This window comes from Drosophila ficusphila, unplaced genomic scaffold (genome assembly GCF_018152265.1).
Source record: "Drosophila ficusphila isolate 14025-0441.05 unplaced genomic scaffold, ASM1815226v1 contig_791, whole genome shotgun sequence".
Taxonomy (NCBI): Eukaryota; Metazoa; Arthropoda; class Insecta; order Diptera; family Drosophilidae; genus Drosophila; species Drosophila ficusphila.
This window is the reverse complement of record NW_025064737.1, coordinates 23,428,767-23,443,481: the sequence shown is the minus strand read 5'-3', so window position 1 is coordinate 23,443,481 and position 14,715 is coordinate 23,428,767. Positions and strand designations below refer to the sequence as shown.

The 14,715-nt window shown below is 43.2% G+C and overlaps 3 protein-coding genes across 4 annotated transcripts; 2 read left to right on the top strand and 1 right to left on the bottom strand.

The window, feature by feature from the left end:
* Positions 1 to 553: 553 nt before the first annotated feature.
* LOC108088475 (microtubule-associated protein tau) lies at positions 554 to 9,732 on the top strand. Its single transcript, XM_017186262.2, is given in 8 exon segments — positions 554 to 1,810; positions 1,812 to 2,166; positions 2,591 to 2,634; positions 3,681 to 3,870; positions 4,056 to 4,258; positions 4,855 to 5,040; positions 6,234 to 6,392; positions 8,528 to 9,732. Coding segments are annotated over 8 exon segments (2,127 nt in total). The 5' UTR covers positions 554 to 880; the 3' UTR covers positions 8,588 to 9,732.
* A 529-nt stretch (positions 9,733 to 10,261) lies between these two features.
* On the bottom strand, positions 10,262 to 13,207 carry LOC108088477 (ras-related C3 botulinum toxin substrate 1). 2 transcript variants are annotated; one of them, XM_017186272.2, is made up of 5 exons: positions 12,964 to 13,207; positions 11,939 to 12,094; positions 11,634 to 11,866; positions 11,411 to 11,571; positions 10,262 to 11,340 (listed from the first exon to the last, which is right to left on the bottom strand). In XM_017186272.2, the coding sequence occupies exons 2-5, from the start codon at positions 12,052 to 12,054 to the stop codon at positions 11,263 to 11,265; spliced, it is 588 nt and encodes a 195-aa protein (XP_017041761.1). In that variant the 5' UTR covers positions 12,055 to 12,094; positions 12,964 to 13,207; the 3' UTR covers positions 10,262 to 11,262. The 2 variants fall into 2 exon arrangements, with proteins under 2 accessions (XP_017041761.1, XP_017041759.1); XM_017186270.2 differs by having other exon boundaries at positions 12,955 to 13,206.
* A 222-nt stretch (positions 13,208 to 13,429) lies between these two features.
* Positions 13,430 to 14,670, top strand: LOC108088482 (probable enoyl-CoA hydratase). The gene is made up of 2 exons (XM_017186280.2): positions 13,430 to 14,369; positions 14,437 to 14,670. The coding sequence occupies exons 1-2, from the start codon at positions 13,496 to 13,498 to the stop codon at positions 14,541 to 14,543; spliced, it is 981 nt and encodes a 326-aa protein (XP_017041769.1). The 5' UTR covers positions 13,430 to 13,495; the 3' UTR covers positions 14,544 to 14,670.
* The last annotated feature ends 45 nt before the right edge of the window (positions 14,671 to 14,715 follow it).

The window sequence follows — 14,715 nt, the reverse complement described above, 5'->3', positions numbered from 1 at the left end:
GAAAGTTTTCGGCTGTATTTTTTTCCCCATTCCTCCGACCGAACCGCATAAAGTTAATTGCCAGGCAGTGCCGAGAACCAGTCCACAGTCCAAATCCGAACAGCAATCCACTCTGATATGAGTGATACCGATGCGGTGAGTTATCCGTTCAAGTTCCCATATATTATCCTTTGGAGCTGCACTCAAAGCACCAAATTGCCCATGCACAAATGATTTACGAGCATAATTTGAATAAGACAGCCATGTTAATGGGTGTATTATGCCGGCGACCTTGCATACATCATTGTCAGTCGAATGAAGCGAAGCCAGAGTAAAGCCGAAAAAGAACCCTTTGCCAAACAAATCAAACTGCGATTTCTTGCGGCCCGTCGATTTGGGCCTTAGAACTGCCGAAACTTTTGTTGAATCAATAAGCCACAAACACAATTTGGGTCATGTTACAGCTGGCAACCGAATTTCATGACAAAATTCCCTAATGGTAACCAAAGACCGCCGACGACCGACGACCAAAAACCAAATACCAAAACAATAAAATGTAAACAAATGCAGAAAGAGCCATCAAAATTGAAAGCACCCACTCAATGTGAACCGTATTGATACGTCTGCTCCGGAACACGGAGCACACGGAGCTTTCAGCTTTCAGCATTGGCACTTGGCACCCGCGCAGATATGGTAGTAAACTCCCAGCGATATATGGCCATACATATGCAAATGATATGGGCCAGTTGGCGGGGTGGATATAGCAGTGGGTGGAGTATGTATATGTGCTGGCATTGGCCACCAAATAAAGCTGGCTTTAGAGCCCTGCCAGGTATTGGGTTACCCGACACTTGCACATTTCTGCACCGACACCGCAGGCGAGAAGTTCTCGAGCTCCGGGATGTTCGGCACGGCCAAGGAGCGATCGAGCCAGGAGGTTTCTCAGCAGGATTACCCAGTGACAGAGCGTCCAGTGCAGCAGCAGCGTGGTCAGTCCAGGTCCGAGTATCCCCCGGCAGAACGTTCTAATTATGGTTTAGATTCGGAGGCTGTAGATCGCCAGAAGCAGCAGTTGATCACTGAAACTAAGCAGCAGCTAAGATCTCCGGCAAACACTGATTACACCACTAGCAATCCCACCTCAGATGGTGCTTCCTATGGTTCCGATGCAGTGCCAACAGATCGCTCCAAGCAGCAGCTGAGATCCCAGCCAAATCCGGAGTACCTGAATGCAGCAGCTTCTTACGAGCAGCAGAGATCCCATCCGGTTGCAGATTATTATGAAACCGCCAGGCAGCAACAGCAACAGCAACGGCCACAAGCAACCACAGTTGACTACACCACCGGCTATAATGCACCGCCCAAAGATCGCACCCTCGCACGCAGCAATTCCAAAGCCACCATCTCACCCCATCCCATGCTCCAAAGCAAATCCCCAACCGAGTATGTGCGTCCGCCACCACAGAACTTTGTCTTGCCACCGCAGATGCGTCCGGCGGTGGGGCCACCGCAGCCGCGTCCCCCGTTCGCGGGGGCCAGACCCATGGTGGGGATGGGACCACGTCCGCCCATGCCACCGAATATGGCGGCCAGGCCGCCGCCATTGCGAACCACAGACAGCAAGAGCAACCTGCTGATGGGTCCGCCGATGCGACCGGGAATGCCGCCTCCGCTCAACATGCAGCAGGCACGTCTGCCCAACGCCGGCGGACCACTAAGTCCGCCGGGACAGGGACCGCCGAGGCCACCGGGCGGATTTCCCTGGAATCCAGCCGGGGCACCGGGAATGCCGCCGGGTGCACGACCTCCGCAAAATATGACGCGACCACCGCCCCCCCACTTTCGCACGCCCGCCGCCGGGTCAACCGCTTCAGGCCCCCTTTCGACCGCCCTTCAACCAGCCGCCCATGCAACCCCAACAACTGCAGCAGCAGCAGCAGCAACAGCAACAGCAGCAACACATGCAACAGCCACCACCACAGCAGCAACAACTACGCCCACTCTCGGCAGCTGGTGTACACAACAACAACGATGACGACGATGACGTGGTGATGGGTCCGGCGGTGACACCGCTGAAGACTTTCAACTCGCGGCCGGATCCCATGGGCGAGCCCCTTTTGGAGGACGTCGAGCCCCCCTTCGAGACGAGCCCCTCCGCCGGAGAAATCAAAAAGGGGCACGGCTTCAGTAAGATTGAGTTTACAGAGTTTGTAACCTAAAGATATTTTGTAATTTTGTGTGCTTCTGAATTTAACACAACCAATTTCCAGATACATTTAGGCCTGATACTAAAAGTGAAGCCATTTATGAGTTTAATATTTAAACGAGTATAACAATATTTTAGTTTGGTTTAAACTTTCATTCCATTTTACTTAAGTGATGATGTAAAAAACTAGTTTCAAACCAAGTGCCATTTTAAGAAAGATTTGATTCCATATATTTATTTTTAAATATGCCTATGAGACATTCCTTCGAATTGGTATCAAGTTGTTCGTCAACAGACAGATAAACCAAAACCTAAAAATAATTTAGTGAAAGGGAAACCCAATGTGAAATGCTCTTCAAACCGTTTTGATCCATAACTAATTTATCTCCCATCAACCAATTCCAGAGGGTGACAACGACAGCGGCGTGGACGAGTCCACTCAGGAGAAGGTGAGTTAATAATTTCGGCTGTGAACCAGTTGACTAGTTAGCCATAAATAGTTACTACCGCTGCGTCTCCGTTAATTGAGAGGAAATTAACTGGAACTGGCAACAAATTAATTTAATTCCGTTGACCCTCTCCCTGTCGATTTGTCTGTCTGCCTGCCGCTGAGTTGGCTTCTCAAATCATAAATATCTGTAAAAGGCCGGGGCAAGCAGCGGGCGATCTGCGAGCTATAAGCTCCACGCTCCATTAGAGACCATATAGCATATAGCAAACAGCATATAGCATATAGCACATCGAACATATTGTCTGCGACAGTTCCGTCGCTTTAGTTCCCAAGTTGGCCCGTGTGCTCGTGTGCAGACGCCAAAGTTCAGACTAAGTTTTGTGTTGGCAGACGGCAGTTGGCGCGTCGGAAAAACCCGCAGAAAGTGCGACAAAAGTCGAGCAAACGGAGGGAAAACTCACTTCTCCACATAAAATTGTATATATGCAGTACGTGGTGAGCTTCACAGGTGCGAGCCAAAAAAACTCCCAGAAAGACAGAGGCAAATATTGCCGAAACGCGCAAAAGAAACGAAAACACAAAAAGCGATTTATATGCCCGGTGATATCTGCGCACAGATAAGTGCCAAACACGAAATGGATTTGTGGAAAGGGGCGGGAATCGGGGGTAAATCATAGCCCACATATAACTGAGCCGGAGTTGTTGTCCCTATAAATACCCAGCCATATGCAAAAAAGACACGAAGCGGCGACAATCGATAAAACAATGCATAAACTATAAGTCCTTCGTACCGAGACATCGACATCGGCAAGAGGACGACCATAGGCAGCCATAAATGCCATTGGCATTACGTTGACAGCTCCGGAAAGCCCGGGAGTGTCGAGAGCCAGTCGTAAATAGTTAATAAAAACGCGTCATCGCCGCCAGCTTCAGGATGCATCTCGTTATAATGGCCGATTCGACCTACTTGCTAGTAATCCCCGTGGAGTTTACCTTCGAGTTTACCAGCTCTTCAAGCAACGCTCTCTGATTGTTTCTCGACAGGATCGCAACGGACCCATCTCGCCCAGTTCACCGGTTAAGACGCCCACATCGACCTCATCGAAGCCGGACAAGTCGGGCACCTCCCGCCCACCGAGTGCCACGCCCTCGAACAAATCAGCCCCCAAGTCGCGGAGCGCCTCCAAGAACAGATTGCTTCTCAAGACCCCAGAACCCGAGCCAGCTAAGAAAGGTGAGCTTACATTTTGATTAAAATTAAAAAAGTTAAAACATTTTTGGCAAATTTGGAATGGGGTTGCATCATAAAAATTTAAAAAAAAATCGGGAAAAAAATAAAAAAATAGAAAACTTAATATAAATTCAATACCTCGTAATAAAATCTGTAATCTTATGTGAAACTCTATTTTGTACCTTTAGTTCCAATGAACAAGGTACAAGTCGGACATGCGCCTTCGCCCAACCTGAAGGCGGTGCGCTCCAAGATTGGATCCCTGGACAATGCCACCTACAAGCCGGGTGGTGGCCACGTGAAGATCGAGTCCAAGAAGATTGACATCAAGGCGGCACCGCGCATCGAGGCCAAGAACGACAAGTACATGCCAAAGGGCGGCGAGAAGAAGGTATGTTCGGGATTGAATATAATCGAATTTACTGGTTAACCCAAGGGCGGGACTGCTGGATCCATTTAAAGCATAATTTCTGGGCTCTCCCAGGACATAACTCTTTCATATATCTTTGTAAATTTCTCTCATTCTACAAATGGCTTTTAAAAATACAAAGAATCTTCCTCTGTAAACAAAGAAACGTAAAGTATAGTCGCGTAAAGTAAAGTAAAGTATTGGCAAAAAATAATGCAATTTCACGGTCGATTTGCGATTTGAGATTTATGCCCATTATAGATGGGCAATCGGCAGCACGGTATCTTGTATCTTGTATCTCGTATCTTGTTGTAGGAAATGCAATTACCAGTTCGCAGCGACACTTAGCAGCATAATTCCGTTGCCTTATGTAGCGTACTCGTATTCCAAACCCATCCGTATCCGTAAAAAGTTGGGTGCGACTCTGACATTGACGCGTATATCATGCATCCGATCGATTTTGACTTTGGCTTATAATCGTTTACCTACCTTGTATCTATTTACAACTTACGACCGTCGAAACCGCACACACTCGCACCAAAAAAATCCACAAAAAAAAAAACACTGCAAATTCGTAGATAGTTACAACAAAGTTGCAGTGGAATGCAAAGTCGAAAATCGGATCGCTGGATAATGCCGCCCACAAGCCGGGAGGCGGGGACAAGAAGATCGAGACCCTGAAGATGGACTTCAAGGACAAGGCCAAGCCGAAGGTGGGCTCCACGGTGAACGTGAAACACCAGCCAGGTGGCGGTGACATCAAGGTATGTAGTTCCCTCCTCCACCTCCTCGTGACCTCTCACCCCTAACCCCAAAACCAACGATTCATGTTTGAGTTTGACCCAGAGACGAGAACGAGTTCGTTCATATGTATTGATTTTTGTAGCGGTTAAGTATGATTTCCGATTGCTGTTGGCTTTTGTTGGTTTTTGGATGCTCCACTTAAGTTACCAACTGGCATGGGCATTGGCATGGGCCGCATCTATTCCAACTATCTGTTTCTCTCAGTGCATGAGCCGCAATGTTCTCTTTACTTTAGTTTTAAACAGCATGCTGTCACGTTTAACCTCCTTTTGAAGAGAATCAAAAAAAAAAAAACATATAGAAACTAACACATAGAACACCCGAATACCGATACCTTGAACCACTTTCCAGAGCTTCGATAGAAAGATGAACATCATCTATGGCGAGGGCTCCAAAATAGTCAGCCATTGCGCAAATGACAAGCGCCTGGATCAGAATTTGTATAATGAAGAGGAGTAGTGTTTAGTTGGGTAGGTAACACCAGCCAGCTGTACATACATAAGTAAACCCGAAACATGGTGCTAAAACGAAACCCACCCACCTAGCTTAGTTTTTGGGGTCAGCATTGTAAATTTCCCAGAGGGAGAGCATTACGTTTAGTTCCTAACCATACCAAAAACCACTCTGAATAATTGAGAATAAATTATTGTTTTTCCAATCCTTATTTTAACAAACCGAAACATGTTTAAACAATATTTTGGAAACTGTATTTTGTTTTTAACTAAACCATTTAAACAACGAATTCGAAGGATAACAACCCCAAGGAAGTAAGTAGTCGTGATAACTATTTTTCTCTGTGTAATACGTGTGCTTTTGTATGAAGTCTTAGATGCATCATGTTTTTCCTATTTTTCTGGTATTTTTGGAACACCTTATGCAACACCTTTTGAGATCCCCAGTTCACTGCACTCCGTAGAGTATTTTTTGTACATTTGATGTAATCCATTTGTTGCGTTCTGTGCTCTGCTGTTTCTGTGTGTGAAAATTCCAAATTTCAGTTGTGTCCCCCGATTGGCCGTTGTCGTGTGTCCATAATAAACCACTCGCAAATGTCGAATATCTAATCGAAATTCCCCCCAATGCCGATATGAATGTGAAACATGATCTTGCTAATTGTTTTCTGTACGTTGCCGGTGCCGGTGCTACTTTTCAGATCCAAACGCAAAAACTAGAAATTAAGGCACAAAGCAAAGTTGGCTCTTTGGATAATGTAAAGCACAAGCCCGGTGGCGGTGAGAAGAAGATTTTCGATGATAAGGATTATTTGAAAAATGTTGAACACTCTGTTGCACTGACAACACCACCAACACAGGTAAACAACGTGTACATAAGCTCAAAGTAGTTACGTATGATAACTAGAACTTAACCTTAGCCCTGACTTATTACTAGACTTTTCATTTCATTGCGAAATCAACCAAAAGTAATCGATACAAGTATTATATATATCCCATTTTGTGTTTACTTCGAGAAATTCATTTTTATGTATCCGTATTTGTAATTGATTGCGTTGCATTTGTGGTTAACACTTTATGGTTTAAGTTCAGCATCTAACAGAGCACCACACCCCAAAAATAAAGCCCACACAACACCCAACCACCCACACACACCCACCTTAAACCGCTTTCAGAGAACTCCCTCCAAAATATAATCCGTTCATGGGGAAATTGTACTTAATGAGAACTAACATTTGGACAAAGTATTTTGGCACTTTTAGGTCTTGAAATGTATCCAATGGTGGGGTTTTGATATTTATTTCTTGGAGGTGGCTACAGAAATCTCTAGAATTTGGATATTCCTTAAGAAACATGTAGAGATTTCTAGAGATCTCTGTGGCACCCTGGATTTTTAGTAACGTTTGTTTTAAGTACCTTTATTTTCTATAGTTTCTTTGGTTTGATTACCTTTAGTTTACATTTAAAAATGAATTTCTTTCAAACTCAAACTGAGATTCATTGGCAAAAGCGCTTTCCATCCATGTGTTCCCGAAGTGTTAAATGATTTTACACGCAATTCTCTTAACTATTATCTTCTCTCTCTTTCTCTGTTCCCCCTTCCGGCTAACTGTAGTTTGCGGCACAAGGGCGCTTGATTGCCACGATCCATCTAGAATTCGGTCTCTGTAACTCAGACTGTGTGTGTAACAATATCTTTGAGTCGCTTTTTAAATGAACTCCCTAGCTTTAACTAAGACATCCATCAACTACTGTACTGTACCTAAAGCCAAACGATATAAACTGAAGCAGGACTAAACCGAAAGCAACTAAACTAAACTAAACTAAACTAAAAACACAACCGAACTCAACTAGAAAAGCTCAAAGTCTCGAATGAGTTTGCAAGAGTTTCTATTTTAAATTGTAACCGATTGTATGTGTTTATGCAATTTTCAATGGTCAACCCTTGGAAGTTGTATAGATAATGTAAGCTGATCTGCCCAGGAGCAAATCCCTTGAAAGATCAGGTGTATATAGGCCCTGATCTTGGGTAAATGCTTGTGGGCACAGACAGTAGAGCCCCAGAGGCCACAATGTTTGTTAAATCCTCTAGTTCGTAGCGAATGTCCTTTAACAAAGTATTATTTATGGCAAACGGTCAACAACCTTACACTAATTAGGATAGTACAAATTTTGAACAATATACCGATCCGCAATTGCTCAAAGAACCCCGAAACCCAAGAATCGGACCCTGAGGACGGTTTAGCGAAAGGCTGACCAGCATTTAAATCATCATCTAACAACAGTGCTTTGCTCTCTTACACCAAAACAGAATACCACTCAACCATTGACCCCATACTCACATCAGTTTTCAATTAATTACTAACTTTTAAGTGTTTTCTTAATTTCTGTGCTTAATATTTCTCTTTCGTTTATTTTAGGAATATATATACAATTTTTATTAGGCTAGTCATATACGAAACTAAGTGCATTAAATTCGAAATTCGTATACACGTTACGTCCATTAGAGTTATTTCTCGCTATAACTATAACTACTACGTCATATACTCGAAATGCGAATGCGATGCGGTTTTAACCACTATAGAAACATTCGATCAGATCCGATCCGATCCAATTCGTTTCGATTTGATCACGCAAACCCCGTAAGTTAATGTGCGTTGCGAGTTCTTCAAAGATATGTCCGTTGCGTATATAGATAGTTTATATTATATATACCGAATATTTAACAGTGCTGTGATAGACTAACCGAACCGTTGGTACCGATCCAAGCTGATTTGCCAGACCACCTGCATCCATAACGAAAAGAAAACCCAACAATATAGAGCCCCAAACGGTTTCATGGGCATTTGCTTGCGATCCCCTCGTTTTCTCCACCGCATTCCAACCAATCTCATGACTCTAACTCTAACAAGGCTTATGGTTTATCCCTAATAGTTTACCTTATGATTTGTGCAATCGATACGCATTCACGTTTATATTTTTATCTTGAACGCAGAGTCCACTACCATCCATGACGGCTTCTGGCGCTGATGAAAATTTAAATCAACAAAGCTAAATGCCCGAATTGCATGTCGAGCTGAATCTTTCTTTGCAAATTTAAGATCGAAGTGAATTACGAACACTGAACCAGCTAATTTGAAACGTACTATCTAAGCAAAAGCAACACAAAGCAGAACGAGAGTTATGCGATATTTTCCACACACCCTCACATACCAGTTATCAATTACCAATTACCAGTTACCAATTACCAGTTACCAGTAATGAGATCAAACCAATTCGATAGAGGTGCAAGCACGCAACGAGATGCAGATACTCGTACATCTATCTACACCACCACCCCACATAGAAGCGGTATTTGGTATACAAATCGAAAGTATATTTGACTAGTTGAGCAATGCACTCTTTATCATCAGATACAAGACATAAATTATATATCTCAATGTATTACCAGAACTTCATATATACATACAAATATATATATATACATAAAAGTATCTAAATATTTAAGCAAATTATACAAGAATCGTACGAATAAACCGAGTGCTTAGTTGAAAATGTTACACTTGACGTCTAAATGTTAAACGACTAAGATAATGCGACCCATTGATTTGTAAACAGTTTAGATACTTTTGCGACGAACAAAAAGTATAGATGAAAACCAAACAGAACCGAACCGAACAGAACAGAAAAAACCACGTATAAGCATATTTTTACTATTAATTTGTATCTTATTAGTCAAGCGCATCATTCTCACGATTTATTTACACCCTGTTACAAAATGTAAGAAAAATGGCAAAATTTAAGCATAATAAACAAACAAAAAAAAAGCGTTTTTTCATTTACCAAATCTCGGCGTTGTTGCACTTAGTTATTGAATTTCAACAGCCACATATTGTATCGGTTTGAGATAGACAAAAACCATTTTTTTGGAGATACCTAAGTATCTTATTTGGCAAGCCACGCCCACCGCCGCAAGCGTTCCAACAAAGCCACGCACGAGCACACATCCTCTTCTACCTCATTGGATGCATTGGTAATCGAAACAAATAAATTTGATCAAGCAAATTGTAAGTCTCCATTCTCGATTGAGCTACGACAACTTTTTTGCATCTCTCCTACTCGGGAATAAAGATCGCATTTCCTTTCTAAAAACTCTCTTTCGAATCCCCGCAGTATTGGAAGGCGCCGCGCATTCAACGCGCCACCACACTCACCTCGTCCATGTCCCTGCCAGCGGAGTGCCTGGTCCTCTCCGTGTCCATGCCCTCGCTCAACTCGGAGCCCAAGCGTCCCAAGAGCGCGGGTCCCAAGAAGAAGCCCGGCCAGGCCGTCCACGCAAAGCCGTTCCGCCTGTATTGAGTCGCAGGATAGGACATCCCAGCCTCCCGCAGTCGAGGAAGCTGCTCCACAAGTTGCACGAGACGTCACCCAATCGAAGCACTCAGAGATTTGTGCACAAGTTGATATCGAGGCACGCACTTCTAAAAAAACATACATATATGCAGAATACATTTTATCAAACCGTTGATTGTTTAGAACCGAAAAACGAAACGTGGCATTTACAACAAAATAAACGACTATTTGAGAGGCAAAGTTATGCACAAAATGCAGAGTGTTTTCTTTCTTTAAATAATTACAGTATATATTTTCGTAAGTATTAAATCAGTTTTTCGGCTGCTACATCTCTTTTGGCCAAACGGCCTTCGTTTACATTTCATTTACATAAGACTTGCGTTAGATTTTTTATTTATATATGTATAATTAGTACAAAAATTGTCCTGGGATTTCGTTACATCTTAACTTTATCATTATGCTCATTGTGTTTTTGGAAAATTCTGTGCTTTTCTTGGTTTCTTTAGGTTTTGTATTCGTTTTTGATTCTTGTTTCTTCGTTTATTCGAGTCGCGTCACATTTAAATGCAGTTGTTGCCTTTTCATTTACATAATCCTTTTGCTATACTTACGCCGTAAAAGTTGTTTATACAATTCGTTTTTAAAGTTAGGGTAATAAATAAGTCATTATAAAATAATAAACAACAGTTGTTACATTTTCAAAAGACATGGTCAAATGAGCGTCAAGTGATTATGATTATGATTCCGAGGGTCGAGTTAGAGTAAAAAAATGCGCATGCTTGAATATCATAAAAAGTGGCTTTCTCTAAGAGCTCGTCGTCAAGTGAATTGGCCTGATTTCAGATTTGGTAAGCGTGGAACAGGCTGCTTTTGCCCATGGCTACATAACTATAATACATTTAATGGGAAATTAGGAAATGCAGAGATGCTCGTGATATGCGAAACCAATATTTGGATGCGAGTTGGCTGCGGTTCTTATAATTTTCTTCTTTCTGCTTGATACTATTAGTACAATACAATCGATTCAATTGACTAGATTTCTACATATGTAGCTGAATTACATTATTAATTTTTCTGTGGTTCCGATTTTGTTAACAATGTGGTTTCTTTTGTTGCGGGAGGGAGTCGTGGACCGCGACGAACCCAAAAAGAAACTCTTAAGATACGAGAAACTTCACACGAATTTTGGTTGCTTAAGAGCTTCTTAACGGGGCCGTTTGGGGCTTGATACGAGAAATTTGAAACTTTTATAAATAAATATGTGTAATTGATTTGCTGATGAGGGCGCTGCGTGAGTTTTTATGTGAGTCGGCCGTTGTGCCGCTGTACGTGTCGCTTCCGAGGAATCTCTTTAAAGCCAATAACATGCTAACTTATTTACATAACTAAACACTTTCGCTGGCGTCGCTTTAGCGGCTCCGGTCTGAGCACCGCACGCACCGCTTCCTCGAACACCTGAATGAAATCGGAGTTGGGGAGTTAGCCAAGAACGAGAAATGAGTGTGCGTCAACAGCGATGACTTACCGGCTTGAGGCCACGCTGCGTCAAGGCGGAGCACTCCATGTATTTCACAGCGCGTATCTTGTTCGCCAGCTTCTGGCCCTGCTCGCGCTTCAGCGGCGTCAACCCCTGTTCTGCGAGACCGCTCAGTGTCTCTCGATCTTCACGTAAATCGATTTTGGTGCCTGTAATGCGCCAAAAATATATGTACTTCCCGTTTGGTGTTTTCACAACGCTGGCAACTTACCAACTAATATGATGGGCGCATCGGGGCAGTGGTGCTTTATCTCCGGATACCATTTGGAGGTGACGTTTTCGAAGGACGAGGGACTCGCCACACTGTAGCATATCAGGAAAACATCTGTCTGCGGGTAGGAGAGCGGTCTCAGGCGGTCGTAGTCCTCCTGACCCGCCGTATCCCAAAGACCCAACGAGACCTGTATTGTGTCCACTTGCATGGGTGCCGAGTAGTTGTCGAAGCTGTGAGGATACCATTACAATAGTTAGATATTGATCTGGGGTTGGCTGAAAACAAGGCAGATAGATACTCACACAGTGGGCACATATTCGCCGGGAAAGCAGTCTGTCGTGTAGGAGATTAGCATGCAGGTCTTTCCGACTGTGCCGTCGCCAACAACTACACATTTTATGGGCCTTCCGGTTGACATCGTGAGTGCTGAATGTGCCGCTAGCTATAAACTGTGTGTGCTGTGGGCAAAAATAAGATAGAAGATGAATGTCTTCGCCAGTTTAATTCAATTAATTAAGTTCTGCTCGAGGCAATAAACTCGACAGGCCCAACTGACCGTACATTTTTATACAGTCGATCTTCCCAATTTCGAAAAATCCGCTGCAAACAAAAATATTAGGGAAACACATATTTTGTTTAATCTTAGTAAAACTCAATATCTGCAAATTGTTAGCTTTATCATTCAAAATATACAACATATAATTAAAATATAATAGTAAAAAATATTTTATTTATTCTATAACTAAAACCAGGATTGCCTAGGTTTAAAATAATTAAATGAAGTATTTCAGTTATCGAAGTTCGACTGTATATTGTTTAATTACGAGGGACTGCGGTATATCTCTGGGGTGATCAAAGGCAGGGCTTTCAAAAGGTGTGTCCCAGCCGCAAAAAGACAACAACCGCAGACTGGCGGGCCCATAAAGCATAATAAAACAAGAGTCTCATTTCGACTGCGGTGGGACTTTGTTTTCGCAAATAAAATTTTCAAAAATAGCTCATGATGGGCGACACAGACTGCTAGGAAAAAAAAAAAAAAAAAACAAATGGGAACAGCGGACCAAATGGCGACCGCCCCTCCAGCGACAAAGTGGGCGGGGCCGGCCAAATGTTGTGGTGACGCGGAAGCCACCGGCAGACGCAGAAACCGCCCGAAAATAGACACAATTAAGTTCTCATAACCGATTCAATTAAAGTTGAACTGGGGCGCATTGCGCCACATGCAACTAGGGGCGTGGCCGGGGGAGCGGGATGCGATGAGGAGGCCCCGAAAATCTTTTGTTATGGCATAATATCGAATGGGTTCATATTGTTTTACCGTTTTCACCTCCAATCCTTTTCTTTGTCTGGCAGTCGGCGACTGTTTTGTACTTTGCTTATATCACTGTGCGTTCCGTTCTTTTCCGTTTGTTGCGAAGCGCTGGCTCATGCCGCACACCAAAATAATTGATTTACACTATTTCGCCACGGTTTTTACTTATAAATATGTGTCTAAGGGACGAACGCTGCGTTCTCGAGTAATTTTCGTGTTTTATCTTTTTGTTTCCACACAAACACACACCCACCTTTTTTTTGACAGCTCGGCGTCTCTCCGCTCTCTCTCGAGTTGACAAGCAGTGTTGTTAAAGCTTGTGCAGAAAATAGCGATTTTTCAGTTGTTCAATACTAAAAGACATGGGCGTAGGTAGGTCGAATTGTGTAAAAAAAACCCGGTAAAAAATAACTTCATTGCAAAATATCTCTTACACATAGATAATATCAGGTAAATTATTTGATCATTTTTGAAACCCCTCTCAGAAGCCGCAGCCAAGTACGCCCATGTTCTCTTGTTCGCCGTTGTTGTTGTTTTGGGCGGCGAAATGAGCAGATTTGTTTGTAAACTATTACAGAGTGTTAAACAAACCAATTCGGGGTGCAGATACCTTTCCCTGTCAGCTTTGCGAAATGCAGAAAGTGGAACTAAGGATGCGACACCTGCTCGCACAGTTTTGGTGGAGAAGGATTCGCACATAACATTAATTGGCCTAAACCGCGAGCAACAGCGGAACTCTATTGATGCCAACACCGCTGAGCAATTAACCGAAGCTATAAGCCAATTCGAGGCAGATGATACTTCCCCCGTAGGTGTACTATATGGCATAGGTGGCTCCTTCTCCGCTGGTTACGATTTGGAGGAACTGGAGGCGGAAGCACAGCGCGGGAGTCTCAACTTTCTGTTGCGTCACGAGGGCTCCATTGGACCAACAAGGCGGCATCTCCGAAAACCAATAGTTTGTGGTATCAGTGGATTCTGTGTTGCTGGAGGAGTTGAACTGGCTCTCATGTGTGATCTTAGGGTAATGGAGGACACTGCTGTCCTGGGATTCTTCAACCGACGCCTAGGCGTTCCCCTTAGCGATGGTGGAACTGTTCGCTTGGCCGCTGCTGTGGGCTACTCCAATGCATTAGACATCATTGAAACAGGGAGGCGCGTCTACGCCACGGAAGCCAGGCGAATGGGTCTAGTAAATCGAATTGTGGCCACGGGCACAGCTTTGGGTCAAGCCGTCAACCTGGCCTTCTCCATAGCCAAGTTCCCAATGGCTTCCTTGATGCACGACAGGAATGCTTTGCTGGAAAATGCCAATGCCTACAACAAACACGGTTTTCATGTCGCCAGCTACAACGAAATCATGAATGTAACTTCAGACATGATTACAGATATGCAGGAGGGCGTAAAGCGCTTCAAGAACTGTGAGTTGTTATTGAATCCATTATCTTAAAACATATTTTAATGTATTTATACTCCCGTTTTATTTAGCTGAGACAAAGGGCCCCAAAACCGACTCGTGGCACATAAAGGAAAAAACCATTCCAGATTGGGAAAAAGCCGAAATTGAGATCGAAATTCAAAAGCAGAAGACATGATACTGCTCCATCGAAATATTTTTAAAATCTCCGGATAGTTGCAATTCTTTGTTGATATTTATAAAACGAAAGCCTTTATTCACGTAAAATACATTTATTTAATGATTTATGTAGTTGACCGCCTAAATCGTTTACGACTCGCGCTTATTTCAATATTCACAACAATTACAAT

Bases quoted from the DNA above. Each gene is read 5' to 3' on its own strand.
- LOC108088477 (XM_017186272.2), bottom strand. From the start codon at position 12,054: ATGTCAACCGGAAGGCCCATAAAATGTGTAGTTGTTGGCGACGGCACA. The intron at 11,867-11,938 runs GTGAGTATCTAT...GTATCCTCACAG, and splicing joins GGCGAATATGTGCCCACTGT to CTTCGACAACTACTCGGCAC. The intron at 11,572-11,633 runs GTAAGTTGCCAG...GGCGCATTACAG, and splicing joins TGCGCCCATCATATTAGTTG to GCACCAAAATCGATTTACGT.
- LOC108088482 (XM_017186280.2), top strand. From the start codon at position 13,496: ATGAGCAGATTTGTTTGTAAACTATTACAGAGTGTTAAACAAACCAAT. The intron at 14,370-14,436 runs GTGAGTTGTTAT...CGTTTTATTTAG, and splicing joins CGTAAAGCGCTTCAAGAACT to CTGAGACAAAGGGCCCCAAA.